At 39.7% G+C, this 14,786-nt stretch overlaps 1 protein-coding gene across 1 annotated transcript; it reads left to right on the forward strand.

Annotated features, from left to right (window-relative positions):
• Nucleotides 1–1,940: 1,940 nt before the first annotated feature.
• Nucleotides 1,941–13,869, forward strand: sfrp2l (secreted frizzled-related protein 2 like). The gene is made up of 3 exons (XM_061925963.1): nt 1,941–2,486; nt 12,620–12,700; nt 12,802–13,869. The coding sequence occupies exons 1-3, from the start codon at nt 1,979–1,981 to the stop codon at nt 13,191–13,193; spliced, it is 981 nt and encodes a 326-aa protein (XP_061781947.1). The 5' UTR covers nt 1,941–1,978; the 3' UTR covers nt 13,194–13,869.
• The last annotated feature ends 917 nt before the right edge of the window (nt 13,870–14,786 follow it).

Below are 14,786 nucleotides of genomic sequence, written 5' to 3' on the forward strand. Positions count from 1 at the left end.
GTGTTTATTCCAGCCGGCACGTTAATACTGTAGCGGCTGGCTACGGGGTTTTAGCCAATGACTTTGGCTGGGAGGCGGGACTTCCGGGAGAGATAGGGAAGTGACATTGTTAATAGGAAGTAGGTGTTCGAGTTTTGCCGGTAAAAGGGATAGACACTAGAGATGCGCGGTTTGCGGACACAACCGCGGAGTCCGCGGATTATCGGCAGGTCGGGCGGTTGAAATGAAAAAAAATTAGATTTTAAATAGATTCAGGCGGGTGGCAGTTAAACCAATTCGGAAATATATATACATAGTTAAATGTTGTTATCCACAGACGAAAAACGAGCAGGCACCTGCAGCATGCCACAACAGAAAAAGAAAAAAAAAGAGATGGCAACGCCGGCAGCAAACGTGGTACGCGACAAACTAAAAAAGGGAATACTAAAGACCAGGGGGAAAAAAGGCCAGAAAAGTTAGCGTGGACTCGTTTTTATGAGGTTGTAAATCAGGATGATAGTAAAGCTGGCTACGTGATTTGCAAGAGCTGCGACGCTGTTTATGTCTACGACAGTCACAAAACCGGGACATCTAACATGGTGCATCACATTTGTGCAAAACCCCGAACCTCCACAAACACCCTGAGCATGAGCAGTTTCGTCCGCCGTGATCCCAGAAGAGTGCCACAGGATGTTAAAACAAGATAGAACGCAGCTGCCTGCAGCAGTTTGAGTGGCGCGAGCGCGCTTGGAGGTGCGCTCAGCACGGCTCCCAGATGATTGCGCACTGGTGTGCGTCTGGGCCGTGACAGCATGGCACGCATTGAATGTCTCTGCTGCGTTGGATCAGTCTCCTTTCTTTAACAGGCAAAAGCTTTATAACCTCACTAATGCCTTGCATCGTCTATATTAGATATATAACAACGGGCGGGTGGCGGACGGCGGGCGGGTGCGGTTTTGATTAAATGTTAGTTCGGGTGAATGGCGGATGGTTGACGACTTTTGTGATGCGGTTGCGGATGAAATAATTGCCTATCCGCGCATCTCTAATAGACACACATTGGAGCTGTTGTGTGGTTGAATTACATCTTGTGCAAAAAAGATTAGACAAACAAAGAAGTCGTAAGAGCCTACATTCCTGGGATTATGCCAGTACTCAAATGGCAGAAAAAAAGCTACTCAAATAGTGAAAGGTAAGTGTTTTGTTTTTTTAAGTAGCAGCAAGTACAGTACAGTTAGTAGAACTGTGTTTTCACTACTGTTTACTATATATATATATATATATATATATATATATATATATATATATATATATATATATACATAAAGAAATACTTTAATTTCAGTGAATTCTGGCTATAAAAATACTCCTCCCCCTTAACCCCGCCCCCGGCACCGGTTGGCGGGGTTAAGTATGGTTATGGTTTAAAGTCATATCCAACAATTGCGACAACGACTTTTTACTGTCAACTGAGTTTCGTTTTTTTAATGATTTCTGCTGGTGGGGGTTTTTCAACGCAAAAAAATGTGCCTTGGTTCAAAAAAGGTTGAAAAACACTGCAATAAAAGTACTTTCTATTCCATCTAAGTTTTCCACTGTGCGGCTCTCAGTGGAAAAATGTGGAACACCCCTGGTCTAAATTCACGAGAACCAGGTTCGAAACCCGTCCCAGGCTCTAAAAAACGTGTGTATTTAAGCACACAAAAGACATTACCAAACACTTTCCTCTGCCTTCTGTCTTTTTCTTTCTTCCCCATCGTTGAGTAAATATTGTTTCCCAGCTTTAATGGCAGCCTGAACGCATCACGGCTGAGTTGCAGACATGATGGCTGCAGGGCTCGCCGGATTTCTGGGCGGGGGTCCGGGGGGGGGGTGATTAACAGCCTTCTCTGCCTTCTCCTCCACACCCACGTTTAGTGGGCGCCCACTGATTGCGGGGGACAGAGCAGACGTCTCCGCGAGGATCCACAGTTGGAGCCGCACCACAAAAGCAACAACCATGAGAGTCGTCTTCTTCTTCGTTTTGACGCTGGAAGCATCTTTTGCGTCCGCGTCTTTACCTCCAGCGCACGTCGGCTTCAGCTCGTCGGTGCGCTCGGTGTGCAAGCCCGTACCGAGCACCCTGTCCCTGTGCCACGGTATCGGTTACCGGCACATGAGGCTCCCCAACCTGCTGGGTCACGACTCCTTGCGGGAAGCCCAGCAGCAGTCGGCCGCCTGGCTGCCGCTCATCTCCAAGCTGTGTCACCGCGACACCAAGAAGTTCCTCTGCTCCTTGTTCGCCCCGGTGTGCGTGCCCGACTACAGCGGCCCGGTGAGTCCCTGCAGGAGCCTCTGCGAGGCCGTGCGGGACCACTGCGTGCCCGTCATGAGCGCTTTTGGCTTCCCGTGGCCGGAAATGTTCAACTGCAGCCGCTTCCCCCGCGGGACGCAACTCTGCATCCCTCCTAGCGGGGACCAGGACGCGCGGACGGCGGAGGAGGTCACCCGCGAGGAGGCGCATAAAGGTAAGAGGTCAAATTAAGGGTCCCTTTAATTTGTTTTGAAAGCTTAGTTCAGTGATTCTGAAACTTTGGTATACGGGATCCATCCAGTGCAGGGGTGTCCAGGTCAAGGCCCGCGGGCCAGAACCGGCCCACGAATGAATGATCTGTGGCCCCCGGGATGATATTTGATTAGTATTAGAACTGGCCCGCAGGCCACAGCCGCCTGCTGCTGTTTTGCACGCACCAACACTCCATCAGTGTTGGCGCTAAGAATTTTCAAAATGGGGTTCCCATCAAGTCATAAAAATGGGGTCCCAGGGACCCCATCAAGTCATAAAAATGGGGTCCCACAGTAAATGTTTGGGGTCCCACTTTTTTGTAACCGTTTTGAAAACAAATAATAATAATCATAGTATGTATTATCCTGTTATATCTCACATTCTATATTGTATTTTGGAAAAAATATGTCATAAACGTTACTTAATTCATTTAAAAAAATAATACAAAAGAAAAAATTATGTAAATTAATTTAGTTATAAAAATTCATTCACTTTCTTCTTTCCTTCATGGATCTAAAGCAGGGGTGTCAAATTCAAGGCCCGAATAAATTATCTATGGTCCCCGGGATGATATTTCATTAGTATTAGAACCGGCCCGCAGGCCACAGCCGTCTGCTGCTGTTTTGCATGCACCAATACTCCATCAGTGTTGGTTCTAGGAATTTTCAAAATGGGGGTCACAGGGGCCCCATCAAGTCATAAAAATGGGGTCCCATAGTACATTTTTGGGGTCCCACTTTTTTGTAACCGTTGTGAAAACAAATTATAAATGTATGTATGTATCCTGTTATATCTCACATTCTATATTATGTTTTGGAAAAAAGATGTCATAAACGTTACTTGATTCATTAAAAAAAGTTTATGAATTATCTATGGCCCCCGTGATGATATTTGATTAGTATTAGGACCGGCCCGCAGGCCACAGTCGCCTGCTGCTGTTTTGCACGCACCAATACTCCATCAGTGTTGACGCTAGGAATTTTCAAAATGGGGTCCCCATCAAGTCATAAAAATGGGGTCCCACAGTAAATGTTTTGGGTCCCACTTTTTTGTAACCGTTTTGAAAACAAATAATAATAATAATAATAATAGTATGTATTATCCTGTTATATCTCACATTCTATATTGTGTTTTGGAAAAAAGATGTCATAAATGTTAACTTAATTCATTAAAAAAATTGTACAAAAAAAAAAAAGTATTCATATGTAAATGTATTCAGTTATAAACATCCATTCCACTTTCTTATTTCCTTCATGGATCTAAAGCAGGGGTGTCAAATTCAAGGCCCGAATAAATTATCTATGGTCCCCCCTCTATGGTGCTAGGAATTTTCAAAATGGGGTCCCAGAGTAAATTTTTGGTGTCCCACTTTTTTGTAACCGTTTTGAAAACAAATGATACATGTATGTATTATTCTGTTATATCTCACATTCTATATTGTGTTTTGGAAAAAAGTTGTCATAAACGTTTCTTAATTCATTAACAAAAATTAATGAATGATCTATGGCCCCTGGGAGGATATTTGATTAGTATTAGAACCGGCCCGCAGGCCACAGCCGCCTGTTGCTGTTTTGCACGCACCAATACTCCATCAGTGTTGGCGCTAGGTATTTTCAAAATGGGGGTACCACTACCAGGGACCCCATCAAGTCATAAAAATGGGGTCCCACAGTAAAATTCTGGGGTCCCACTTTTTTGTAACCGTTTTGAAAACAAATGATACATGTATGTATGTATCCTGTTATAGCTCACATTCTATATCAGGGGTGTCAAACTCATTTTAGATGGGGGGGCTACATGGAGAAAAAATCTACTCCCAAGTGGGCCGGACTGGTAAAATCCCGGTGCGATAACTTAAAAATAAAGACAACTTCAGATTGTTATCTTTGTTTAAAAATAGAACAAGCATATGCTGAAATTGTACAAATCATAATGTTGTTGTTTTTTTTTTTTACACTTACATGTTGCGGTTAATAGTATTATATCTTTATTTGTCGTTATTTATACTTTCTGAGTAAATTATGTGATAATGTTCATCAAGTCAACTCATTGGTGTTAATTTTCAATCTATCAAGATAAAAAAAAATATCAAAATCAAATTACAGGATGTCATTTATGTAGTTTGCTCATTTTCCTCGACTGGTGCACTAACATCATGTGTTGTTGTTTTTTTTTTTACATATGTAGCATAATCTACAAAGATACAAAGAATTGCTATTGCGACATCTAGTGGACACATTTAGACCAGCAGTTTCTTTCATTAAAACATTTCGGCTCATTTTTATACTTGGCAAATTCATCCCGCGGGCCGGATAAAACCTGTTCGTGCCGTAAGTTTGACACCACTGTTCTTTATTGTGTTTTGGAAAAAAGTTGTCATAAACGTTACTTAATTCATTTAAAAAATAGTACAAAAGAAAACAAATGTTTATACATATGTAAATGTATTCAGTTATAAACATTCATTCACTTTCTTCTTTCCTTCAAATACTGTCAAAGCGCTTTGAGTACCTTGAAGGTAGGAAAGCGCTATACAAGTATAACCCAAGTATCCTTCATGCATCTAAACTTTACTGCTGCCGGTATTTTTTTCTATATTTTTATTGTAATATTTTTTCATAATGTCTATTTTTAGCCAAAGTAAGACAAAAAAACAATCTAAAGTTGTTTTTATTTTTTTGTTTTAATGCCATGATTTTAATAGTCCGGCCGGCGTGTGCACAGATTTTCCTCCATGCGGCCCCTGAGCTAAAATTAGTTCAACACCCCTGATCTAGTGGTATCATTTAATTAAAGCACAGTATTTTACTCTCTTATATTCAAACAGTGTTACTGTTCAAACTGTGTGTAATATTACAGTGGCCAAAATATTAAATATACTTGTTAAATAAAACCACTGCCTTGTTTTTAATGAAAACTTAGGCCTACTACGCTACTGCATTTTAATGTTGATCATTACGGTGGTACTTGGAGAGCCAAGTTTTTTCTGAAGTAGTACTTGGTGGTAAAGTTCGAGAACCACGGACTGGCGTTGTCTATTTCTGTTATCGGGAATGACTATTGCAGTCTTTTTTTTCCTTCTCTCCTTATTTATAGGTAATTACAACCCATTTAGTTAGGGCGTGCAGCCACGTCCAAAAGCTATGAATGCAGACAGGATTAAAAAAAACACACAAACGCCATAAAACTAATCAAAAGAAACATGCTACAAATGCCAAAAGACACACAGAAAACAGCACTTCAATAATGAGAACTTCATGTTGTAGTTGTAGTTTGCTGTGGTGGGGAACTTCACTGCATCATACTGTGAGGGCTGTTTCTAATTAGGGGCGTCCCAAACCGATATCGGAAAAAAAACAAAAAAACAAGTACCAGATTGTATCGGGTTGCATGTAAAATATTCTATACAAGCAGTCCTGCAGCCAGTTAACATCTAAATGTCCTCCAATAAGCACACAAAGTCGGCCTTTTCTTCTATTTTAGTCATTTACAAAAGGTAAACATGGTATGCTGCAGCACAGGTATATACTGTATTACATTTTTTTCTATAAAAACTAAAACTAAATACTTAAATATCTGCTTGTCTCCTTGACCTATAATTTTTAAGCAAGTTATTCATCAAAATGTAATAATCAAATGCACAGGCAATTGTGAATTAGTAATATTAATATTATATTCGTATATATTTACTGTTACATGTGGCCCTCTGAAGGCAGCCATAACTGTGATGTGGCCCTCACTCACTATGTTTCCATGCACTAAATTAGTCTGATTTCTCAAATTGTTAGTTTTTTGTGTGTTTTCACACCTATATGTGAAGTCCAAGTGTCCATGCACTTTCTCTAATGCTACGATTGGTCATGACTCCCGTACACTGGGGGGCGCTTTTTTCATTTTAGCGTAGTTAAATTAATTCCTTTTTTGGTTGATATACATACTTGCCAACCTTGAGACCTCCGATTTCGGGAGGTGGGGGGTGGGCGTGGGCGGGGTGGTCGGGGGCGTGGTTGGGGGCGTGGCTAAAAGGGGAGGAGTATATTTACAGCTAGAATTCACCAAGTCAAGTATTTCATATATATATATATATATATATATATATATATATATATATATATATATATATATATATATATATATAACAAATACTTGACGTTCAGTGAATTCTAGCTATATATATATATATATATATATATATATATATATATATATATACATAAAAAATAAATACTTGAATTTCAGTGTTCATTTATTTACACATATACACACACATAACACTCATCTACTCATTGTTGAGTTAAGGGTTGAATTGTCCATCCTTGTTCTATTCTCTGTCACTATTTTTCTAACCATGCTGAACACCCTCTCATTGATGTGTGGCACGCACAAAAGTGCTTTCATCAAATGCACTAGATGGCAGTATTGTCCTGTTTAAGAGTGTCACAACATTGCTGTTTACTGCAGACGAACTGCTTTATGGTATACAAAAACGTGACTGCTGTTGTTGTGTGTTGTTGCCGCGCTGGGAGGTTAATGAAACTGCCTAACAATAAACCCACATAAGAAACTAAGAACTCGCCCTCCACCATTCTACAGTTATGACGTGATTGGGCAGGTATGCTGGTTATATTGTGGGTAAGCGGACTCAGGTCCTCAAGGACCTGAGTCCGCCTGAATTTCGGGAGATTTTCGGGAGAAAATTTGTCCCGGGAGGTTTTCGGGAGAGGCGCTGAATTTCGGGAGTCTCCCGGAAAATCCGGGAGGGTTGGCAAGTATGTTGATATATGACGTCACCCTAGCCATCTGCAGATCCTTACAACTTGTTTTAAGTTATGTCTGCTGTAATATTGGTACATATTACAAATATTACATCTCTAATGGCTATGTTGATGTTAAATAGACAGCATGAAGAAATTATCTTGGATTGTGCTACGAACATGACGCTACTACCAAGAATATATCAGGGAGGATGCAGGTCGGATGCAAAGAAAGACCGGTGGAAGAGTTTTTTCGAATGCCCTACAACAAGAGGATAGAGAAAAAGAAAGAGCTTTATGGACTTTGGCGCTGACTACAATGGCGGACGCGCATACATTTTTCGGGACTTATGCAGATCCCAAATACACGACAGCAGGTACCAATAGGTAAGAAGAGTTGGTTTTGCATAATATGGTGAAACAAAACACCAGATAATGTCTCCTAATTGGTGTCATTTTGGGGTCCTTACACACACCATAATAATACTCGCATGTTGAAGCACAGTACATCTGACTACAGTAGCCGAAATGCACCGGCCTCCATTAAGCGGTGCGGCTTCGTAGCTTATCAAAGTTGTACCAAATTATTTTTACAGATTTTTGAGCGCTGTGTGTAATGTTCTATATTCTCAATGAAACAACAACGTTTGGGTGTTGCTTCCTTACCGGTACTTGTTAGCCTCATTTATTGAACAGGCGTCAACCTGCAGTCCACACATATATCTTGGTCTACTGGTCACACTTACCATTACACCATGTACCACAACCACAGTAAGCACAACCAGAATTAATACATATATAACATGCACTGTGGATTTTTTTTGAAAATTAAATGATTTTAAGTGCGCCTTATAGTCCAAAAATACGGTACCACTCCATTTCAACTTAAAGACAGCATAAGTACAGTCCAGACAGTTAATAATAAGTAGGTGAGTGTTTCCTAATACACTCTTAGAAATAAAAGTGCTAAGTAGAACCATATAAGGTTCTTCGGCTCGTCCTCATAGGAGAACCCTTTTTGGCTCCAGGTAGAACCTTTTTATAAAGGTTCCACCTGGAACCCTTTTGGAGGGTTCTACCTAGAACTGTGTGTGTAAGGTTCCACCCAGAACCCCCCATGAGAGGTTCTACAAAGAACCCACACAGGGAGTTCCACTAAGAACCCTTTCATGTTTCAAGGGTTTCATCTAGAACCCACACAGGGAGTTCCACTAAGAACCCTTTCGTATTTCAAGGGTTTCATCTAGAACTCACACAGGGAGTTCCACTAAGAACCCTTTCGTATTTCAAGGGTTTCATCTAGAACCCACACAGGGAGTTCCACTAAGAACCCTTTCGTTTGTCAAGGGTTTCATCCAGAACCCATGCAGGGAGTTCCACTAAGAACCCTTTCATGTTTCAAGGGTTTCATCTAGAACCCACACAGGGAGTTCCACAAAGAACTCTTTCATGTTTCAAGGGTTTCATCTAGACCTGACACAGGGGGTTCTAAAAACATCCCTTTTCAAAGGTTTTCACCGATAACCGTCTTGTCTTCTGAGGGTTCTATAAAGAACCATATTATATTCTACAGATCAGTTTAGTTCATATTATATTGTGGTCATTTATCATGTTGACATTGAACAAACATTCAAAACATTTTAATGAGAAAAACATTTATTTAAAGATAGGCACCATTATTGGCAAATGTTATCAGGAAGTATGTCCCTGGTGACACAGGATCTTGCCCATGCTTTCAACAATCCCTGAGAACTCTTTCTTCCAAAAACGGTTCTCTGGATCAAAATAGTTCTTACTGGAACCCTTAGTGTTAGTGAGAACCCTTTTAAAACCAATTATTCAGAAAAGGGGTTTTAAAGGGTTCTCTGGATCAAAATGGTTCTTACTGGAACCATTAGCGTTACCAAGAACCCTTGAAAAACCCTTTCTTCGGGAAAGGGTTTTTCAGAAGCAAATGGTTCCAGTTAGAACCTCAGCCCTTGTAGAAGAACCCTTTTAGAACCCTTATTTCTAAGAGTGTAGGTGCCATTTTGGGGTCCTTACACACTCCATAATAATACTCGCATGTTGAAGCACAGTACGTCTGACTACAGTAGCCGTAATGCTCCGCCCTCCATTAAGCGGTGAGGCTTCAAATTATTTTGACAGATTTTTGAGCACTGAGTGTAATGTTCTATACTCTCGATGAAACAACCAAGTTTTGGTGTTTCTTCCTTACCGGTACTTGCTAGCGTCATTTATTTAACAGGCGTCAACCTGCAGTCCACACGTACCTCTTATGTGTGACTGCCATCGACTTGTCACACTTACCATTACACCATGTACCACAACCACAGTAAGCACAACCAGAATTAATACATATGTGGATTTTTTTAGAAAATGAAATGATTTTAAGTGCGCGTTATAGTCCAAAGAATACGGTACCACTCCATTTGAACTTAAAGACAGAATAAGTACAGTCCAGACAGTTATTAATAAGTAGGTTAGTGTTTCCTAATAGGTGCCATTTTGGGGTCCTTACACACACCATAATACTCGCATGTTGAAGCACAGTACATCTGACTACAGTAGTCATAATGCTCCGCCCTCCATTAAGCGGTGCGGCTTCGTAGCTTACCAAAGTCGTACCAAATTATTTTGACACATTTTTTGAGCAGTGTTTGTAATGTTCTATACTCTCGATGAAACAACCAAGTTTTGGTGTTGCTTCCTTACCGGTACTTGCTAGCGTCATTTATTGAACAGGCGTCGACCTGCAGTCCACATGTATCTCTTATGTGTGACTGCCATCTACTGGTCACACTTACCATTACACCATGTACCACAACCACAGTAAGCACAACCAGAATTAATACATATGTAAGGCACACTGTGGATTTTTTTAGAAAATGAAATGATTTTAAGTGCCCGTTATAGTCCAAAGAACACGGTACCACTCCATTTCAGTCCAGACCAGACCTGAGCAAATTAAGGCCCGTGTGTGGCCCGTTCAGCTTTTCAATCTGGCCTGCCGGACATTCCCAAATAATTTTTTTAGCTCTTTAAGATGGAAACTATAGCTGCCATTATGATGTGCAGTGATGTTTTCAAATGACTGTAAGGCTTGAACTATACCAAGTATTTCAATGGTCGGAATATACGCTTTTGCATGATATACTAGTTACTATGGTAATCTAAGTCACAGCAGCTAAGACGAGGCACCAAGCAGTGTATGTGGGGAGCGTTTCCACAGAGTGTTTCCAGAGCGGCCAGCCTGCAATGCGGGTGTCAGGGACAGACGCGGAAGGAGATTTTTACAACAAAGTTCTAAAGCTTAGTGATATATCAGATAGTAGGTGGGGGTTTTTTATCCTTCGCGTTCATATTTCGCTGTGTATGTTGCATTTTTGTTGCGTTTCGCTTGATTGTAAAATATGTCGATCGAGAGGGGATGTAACATTCATATGTTGTCAATATTCAGTGTTTTATCGTTCATAGTTAATATTGTAAATCCCACATTCTTTATTTTCATGTACATTTTGGGTGTCTCATTCAGTCAAAAAAGGTCAAATTCCATTCCGTTTAAGGCGGTCTGTAATAACGTTTTTAGCATTCAATCAGACATTATTGTGAGGTTTTGTAGTAGTGTTCCTAAAAATAGATATACCGGCCCCGAGACACATTTTTTCTATAAATTTGGACCCCTGAGTCAAAATAATTGCCCAGGCCTGGTCCAGACAGATAACAATAAGTAGAGGTGGGTAGTAACGTGCTACATTTACTCCGTTACATCTACTTGAGTAACTTTTGGGATAAATTGTACTTCTAAGAGTAGTTTTAATGCAACATACTTTTACTTTTACTTAAGTATATTTATAGAGAAGGAACGCTACTTTTACTCCGCTACTTTTATCTACATTCAGCTCGCTACTCGCTACTAATTTTTATCGATCTGTTAATGCACGCTTTGTTTGTTTTGGTCTGTCAGACAGACCTTCAAAGTGCCTGCCTTACTGGTGACGTTTCACTTCGTTCCACCAATCAGATGCAGTCACTGGTGATGTTGGACCAATCAAACAGAGCCAGGTGGTCACATGACCTGACTTAAACAAGTTGAAAAACTTATTGGGGTGTTACCATTTAGTGGTCAATTGTACGGAATGTGTACTGTACTGTGCAATCTAATAATAAAAGTTCCAATCAATCAATCAAAAGTGTGAAGGAAAAAATATACTTTTTTATTTCAACCGTACATCCCGTCAAAAGCCTAAAGACTGACCGCACATGAGGACGTTCCTGTCTTCACAATAAAAGTGCCGCTCCATCGCGCCTGCGCTTTCAAAACAAGAGTCTCCGAAAGCCAGCGCAAACAAGCTAGCAAGCTACGGAGTTTGACGCCAATATATTTCTTGTAAAGTGTATAAAAACGAATATGGAAGCTGGACAAATAAGATGCCCAAAACCCACCACTTTCATGTGGTATTAGACAGAAAGGAGGAACTTTTCTTCTCCTCCATTTGAAAACGTGGACGTTATCATCACTACTGTCTGATTACAATCAACGCAAGTCATCAGAATCAGGTAATACACCAACTTATATTCTTGTCTTCATGAAAGAAAGGAATCTATATGTTAAACATGCATGTATATTCATTAAAACACCTTTAACATGTAAACAAAAACAGCAAAATAAATACATATACATTATATACTGTATATATCAATGTGTATATATATATATATATATATATATATATATATATATATATATATATATATATAAATATGAGTGTGTATGTTACTCATCAGTTACTCAGTACTTGAGTAGTTTTTTCACAACATATTTTTTACTTTTACTCAAGTAAATATTTGGGTGACTACTCCTTACTTTTACTTGAGTAATAAATCTCTAAAGTAACAGTATTCTTACTTGAGTACAATTTCTGGCTATTCTACCCACATCTGACAATAAGTAGGTTAGTGTTTGTCATACCTACCTATGTTCTCTGTTTGACTAATTTCACTTGATCAAGCCTTTTCTAGCATTCCACAGTACAAAATAATAAAAGTATGTATAATGATTCCTGCTTGTATAATATCGGATGAATACCAGTGTCGGCCAATAGTCAATTGCAAGTAGAAAAATATGTTTTGGGACACCCCTATTTTTGATGTTTTGAATCACCTCAGTGCAGTTCTCCATTGACGGTTTGTGGTTTAGCTTGATTTGTGTAAACTATTGTGACATTTAACCTCAAATACCTCCTTCAAATCACCTCCCGATGGTCACCTCGTTTTCAGAGTTCTATCTCATTACGCCTTTGCAGACGCAGACATCTAAACTCTTCCTTTCAATACCCAGGAAGTGTCATTTGTGATGCCTGCAGTCTGGCGGCCGAGGGGGAGACTGACATCCAGGACAACTTCTGTCCAAGTCCATATGGTGAGGACGGAGATGCTTTAACGAGCAAATCAAACGTGTCCTTTGTTTCTGCTCCAGCACGTGTCTGAAGTCACACGTCACCAGTTTTGTCTCTGTGGCAGCATTCAAGATGCGTCTGGGCAGTGTGTCGACGGTGGGAGGGGACTTCCAGCTGGTGCCTTTGGCCCGAAGCCGCATCCTGAGATGGGCAGGGGGAGGTGCCGAGAGGGCGGAGGGAATCGGAGGTGCGATGGCCCACAATGCTTTGTGGCTGCAGGAAGGAGGCACTTGCGCGTGCCCCGGCTTGGACTCGGCAGACAAAAAAGATCCATTCGAGGAAGCGGAGCCCGTGGATAAGAAGCTGAACGTGGCCCAGGGTGGATGGTACTTGGCCCTGGCTCGGGCGGAGGAGGGAAGGCTGGTGTTGACCCGACTGGTGCGCTGGACTAAAAGTGACAAAGAACTGAAGAAGTTCATCCGAAGTCTCCTTAAACAACAATGTGCTGACCTGTAGACTGTGATTAGCAGCTTGTCCGACTAACAAAAATCCAATAAGTAAGCAAATTAATCAGCCACTTGCGTTAATGAAGATGTGTTAAAAGATACTGTGGCCCGTGGATAATTAATTGTCCCAAATACCCTTTAAAAAGGTGCAAACTGCTTAATTTCCAGAGCCTTTTTTTCTAATTTAATGAAAGGACCATTCCACTCAATCAAACCAAAAAAATAGGGCTGTCAAACAGAGAGTTAAACTAACTCAGGTGATTAATCACCAAAAAATTATCACATTAATCCTGAGCACACTTAAATTAATCATGCAATTTATTTTGACCGTATAAGCTTTTTTACCTCAGTGAACACATCAATGCATACAAGAGTACACAAAGACGAGTGAGGAGACTCCAAAATGCACCCTGAAAGAATATTAGCTAAAACTGTTACCAAGTTTTGGGCAAAAAAGGAAATGCATTGGAGTAAAATGTTTAAAAACGTCCCTGGGTGACATTCTGACAATAAAATTGTAATTGTGTACTTACGGGGGTCTTTTCTTCACCAAATTTTAATTAGGCAAGAGAGTATTACCTGCGATTAATAATGATTTAAATTTAAATCTGACGATTAATCTGATTTTAAAAAAATTATCATTTGACAGCCCTAATTATTATGTTTTTATGTTATGTGTTTAAAAACAGTAGATCCCCACAACTTAGCTGAATTTTTGTCAGAAATAATTATTTTAGTCTCTTTTTTTGTACCAAAGATCAACTAATTTGCCGAAGAAAGTTAAAAAAAATTGTTAACTATTTTTTTTGTGGTAGACAAATATGTATTATTTTTTTCTCCCCCAAAACATCCCATAAACCTCACATTCACCCTAAGTCGATAATAATCAAAAGAAATGTGATAATTTGGGCTATCAAAAAAAAAGAGTTAACTCATGATTAATCACAAAAAATTATCGCATTAATCTTGATTTCGACCAGTTCTTTTACTTTAACCGCTATGCGGTCAGGGATCACGTCAATACAAAAATGAGTGAGGAGACAAATTTCACTCCAAAATACAGCCTGAAAGAACTTTAGATAAATAAATGACATGAACTCAAGTTAAATGTTTAAAAACGTTCCCAGATGACATTTTGACAATAAAATGGCGATTGTGTACAAATATGGAGGTCTTTTCTTAGGAAAATTTGAATTATGCAAGCAAGTGTGATTAATCAAGATGAGTCCAAATTATAAAATTTTATTAATCTGATAAAAAAATGTTACCATTTGACAGCCCCACAAAAAAATTGACAACACCAGCAGCTAGCTTTCTATAACAGAACATATGTATTTTTGAATTGTCTTTATTTTTCACAATGACAAATTATATTGGATAAAAATTGGAAGAATTTGTTAGGCGGTCAGGCTTGTCACTCACTTTTGTCTTGTGTGTGCGCACACACACAAACTATCCCAGAAAAGCAACTAACAATTTGCAGTCATGTTGTTGTTATGCGAGAAGAAAATTTAATGATAGCGAAGGTTAGCGATCCACGTGTTACATAATAAAAAATATTTTCAAACATTTAGGTGGCAAATCATATTTTTGATGACACATT

The sequence above is a fragment of the Nerophis lumbriciformis genome, linkage group LG30 (genome assembly GCF_033978685.3).
Source record: "Nerophis lumbriciformis linkage group LG30, RoL_Nlum_v2.1, whole genome shotgun sequence".
Classification (NCBI taxonomy): Eukaryota; Metazoa; Chordata; class Actinopteri; order Syngnathiformes; family Syngnathidae; genus Nerophis; species Nerophis lumbriciformis.

Bases quoted from the DNA above. Each gene is read 5' to 3' on its own strand.
- sfrp2l (XM_061925963.1), top strand. From the start codon at position 1,979: ATGAGAGTCGTCTTCTTCTTCGTTTTGACGCTGGAAGCATCTTTTGCG. The intron at 2,487-12,619 runs GTAAGAGGTCAA...TTCAATACCCAG, and splicing joins CCGCGAGGAGGCGCATAAAG to GAAGTGTCATTTGTGATGCC. The intron at 12,701-12,801 runs GTGAGGACGGAG...TCTCTGTGGCAG, and splicing joins CTTCTGTCCAAGTCCATATG to CATTCAAGATGCGTCTGGGC.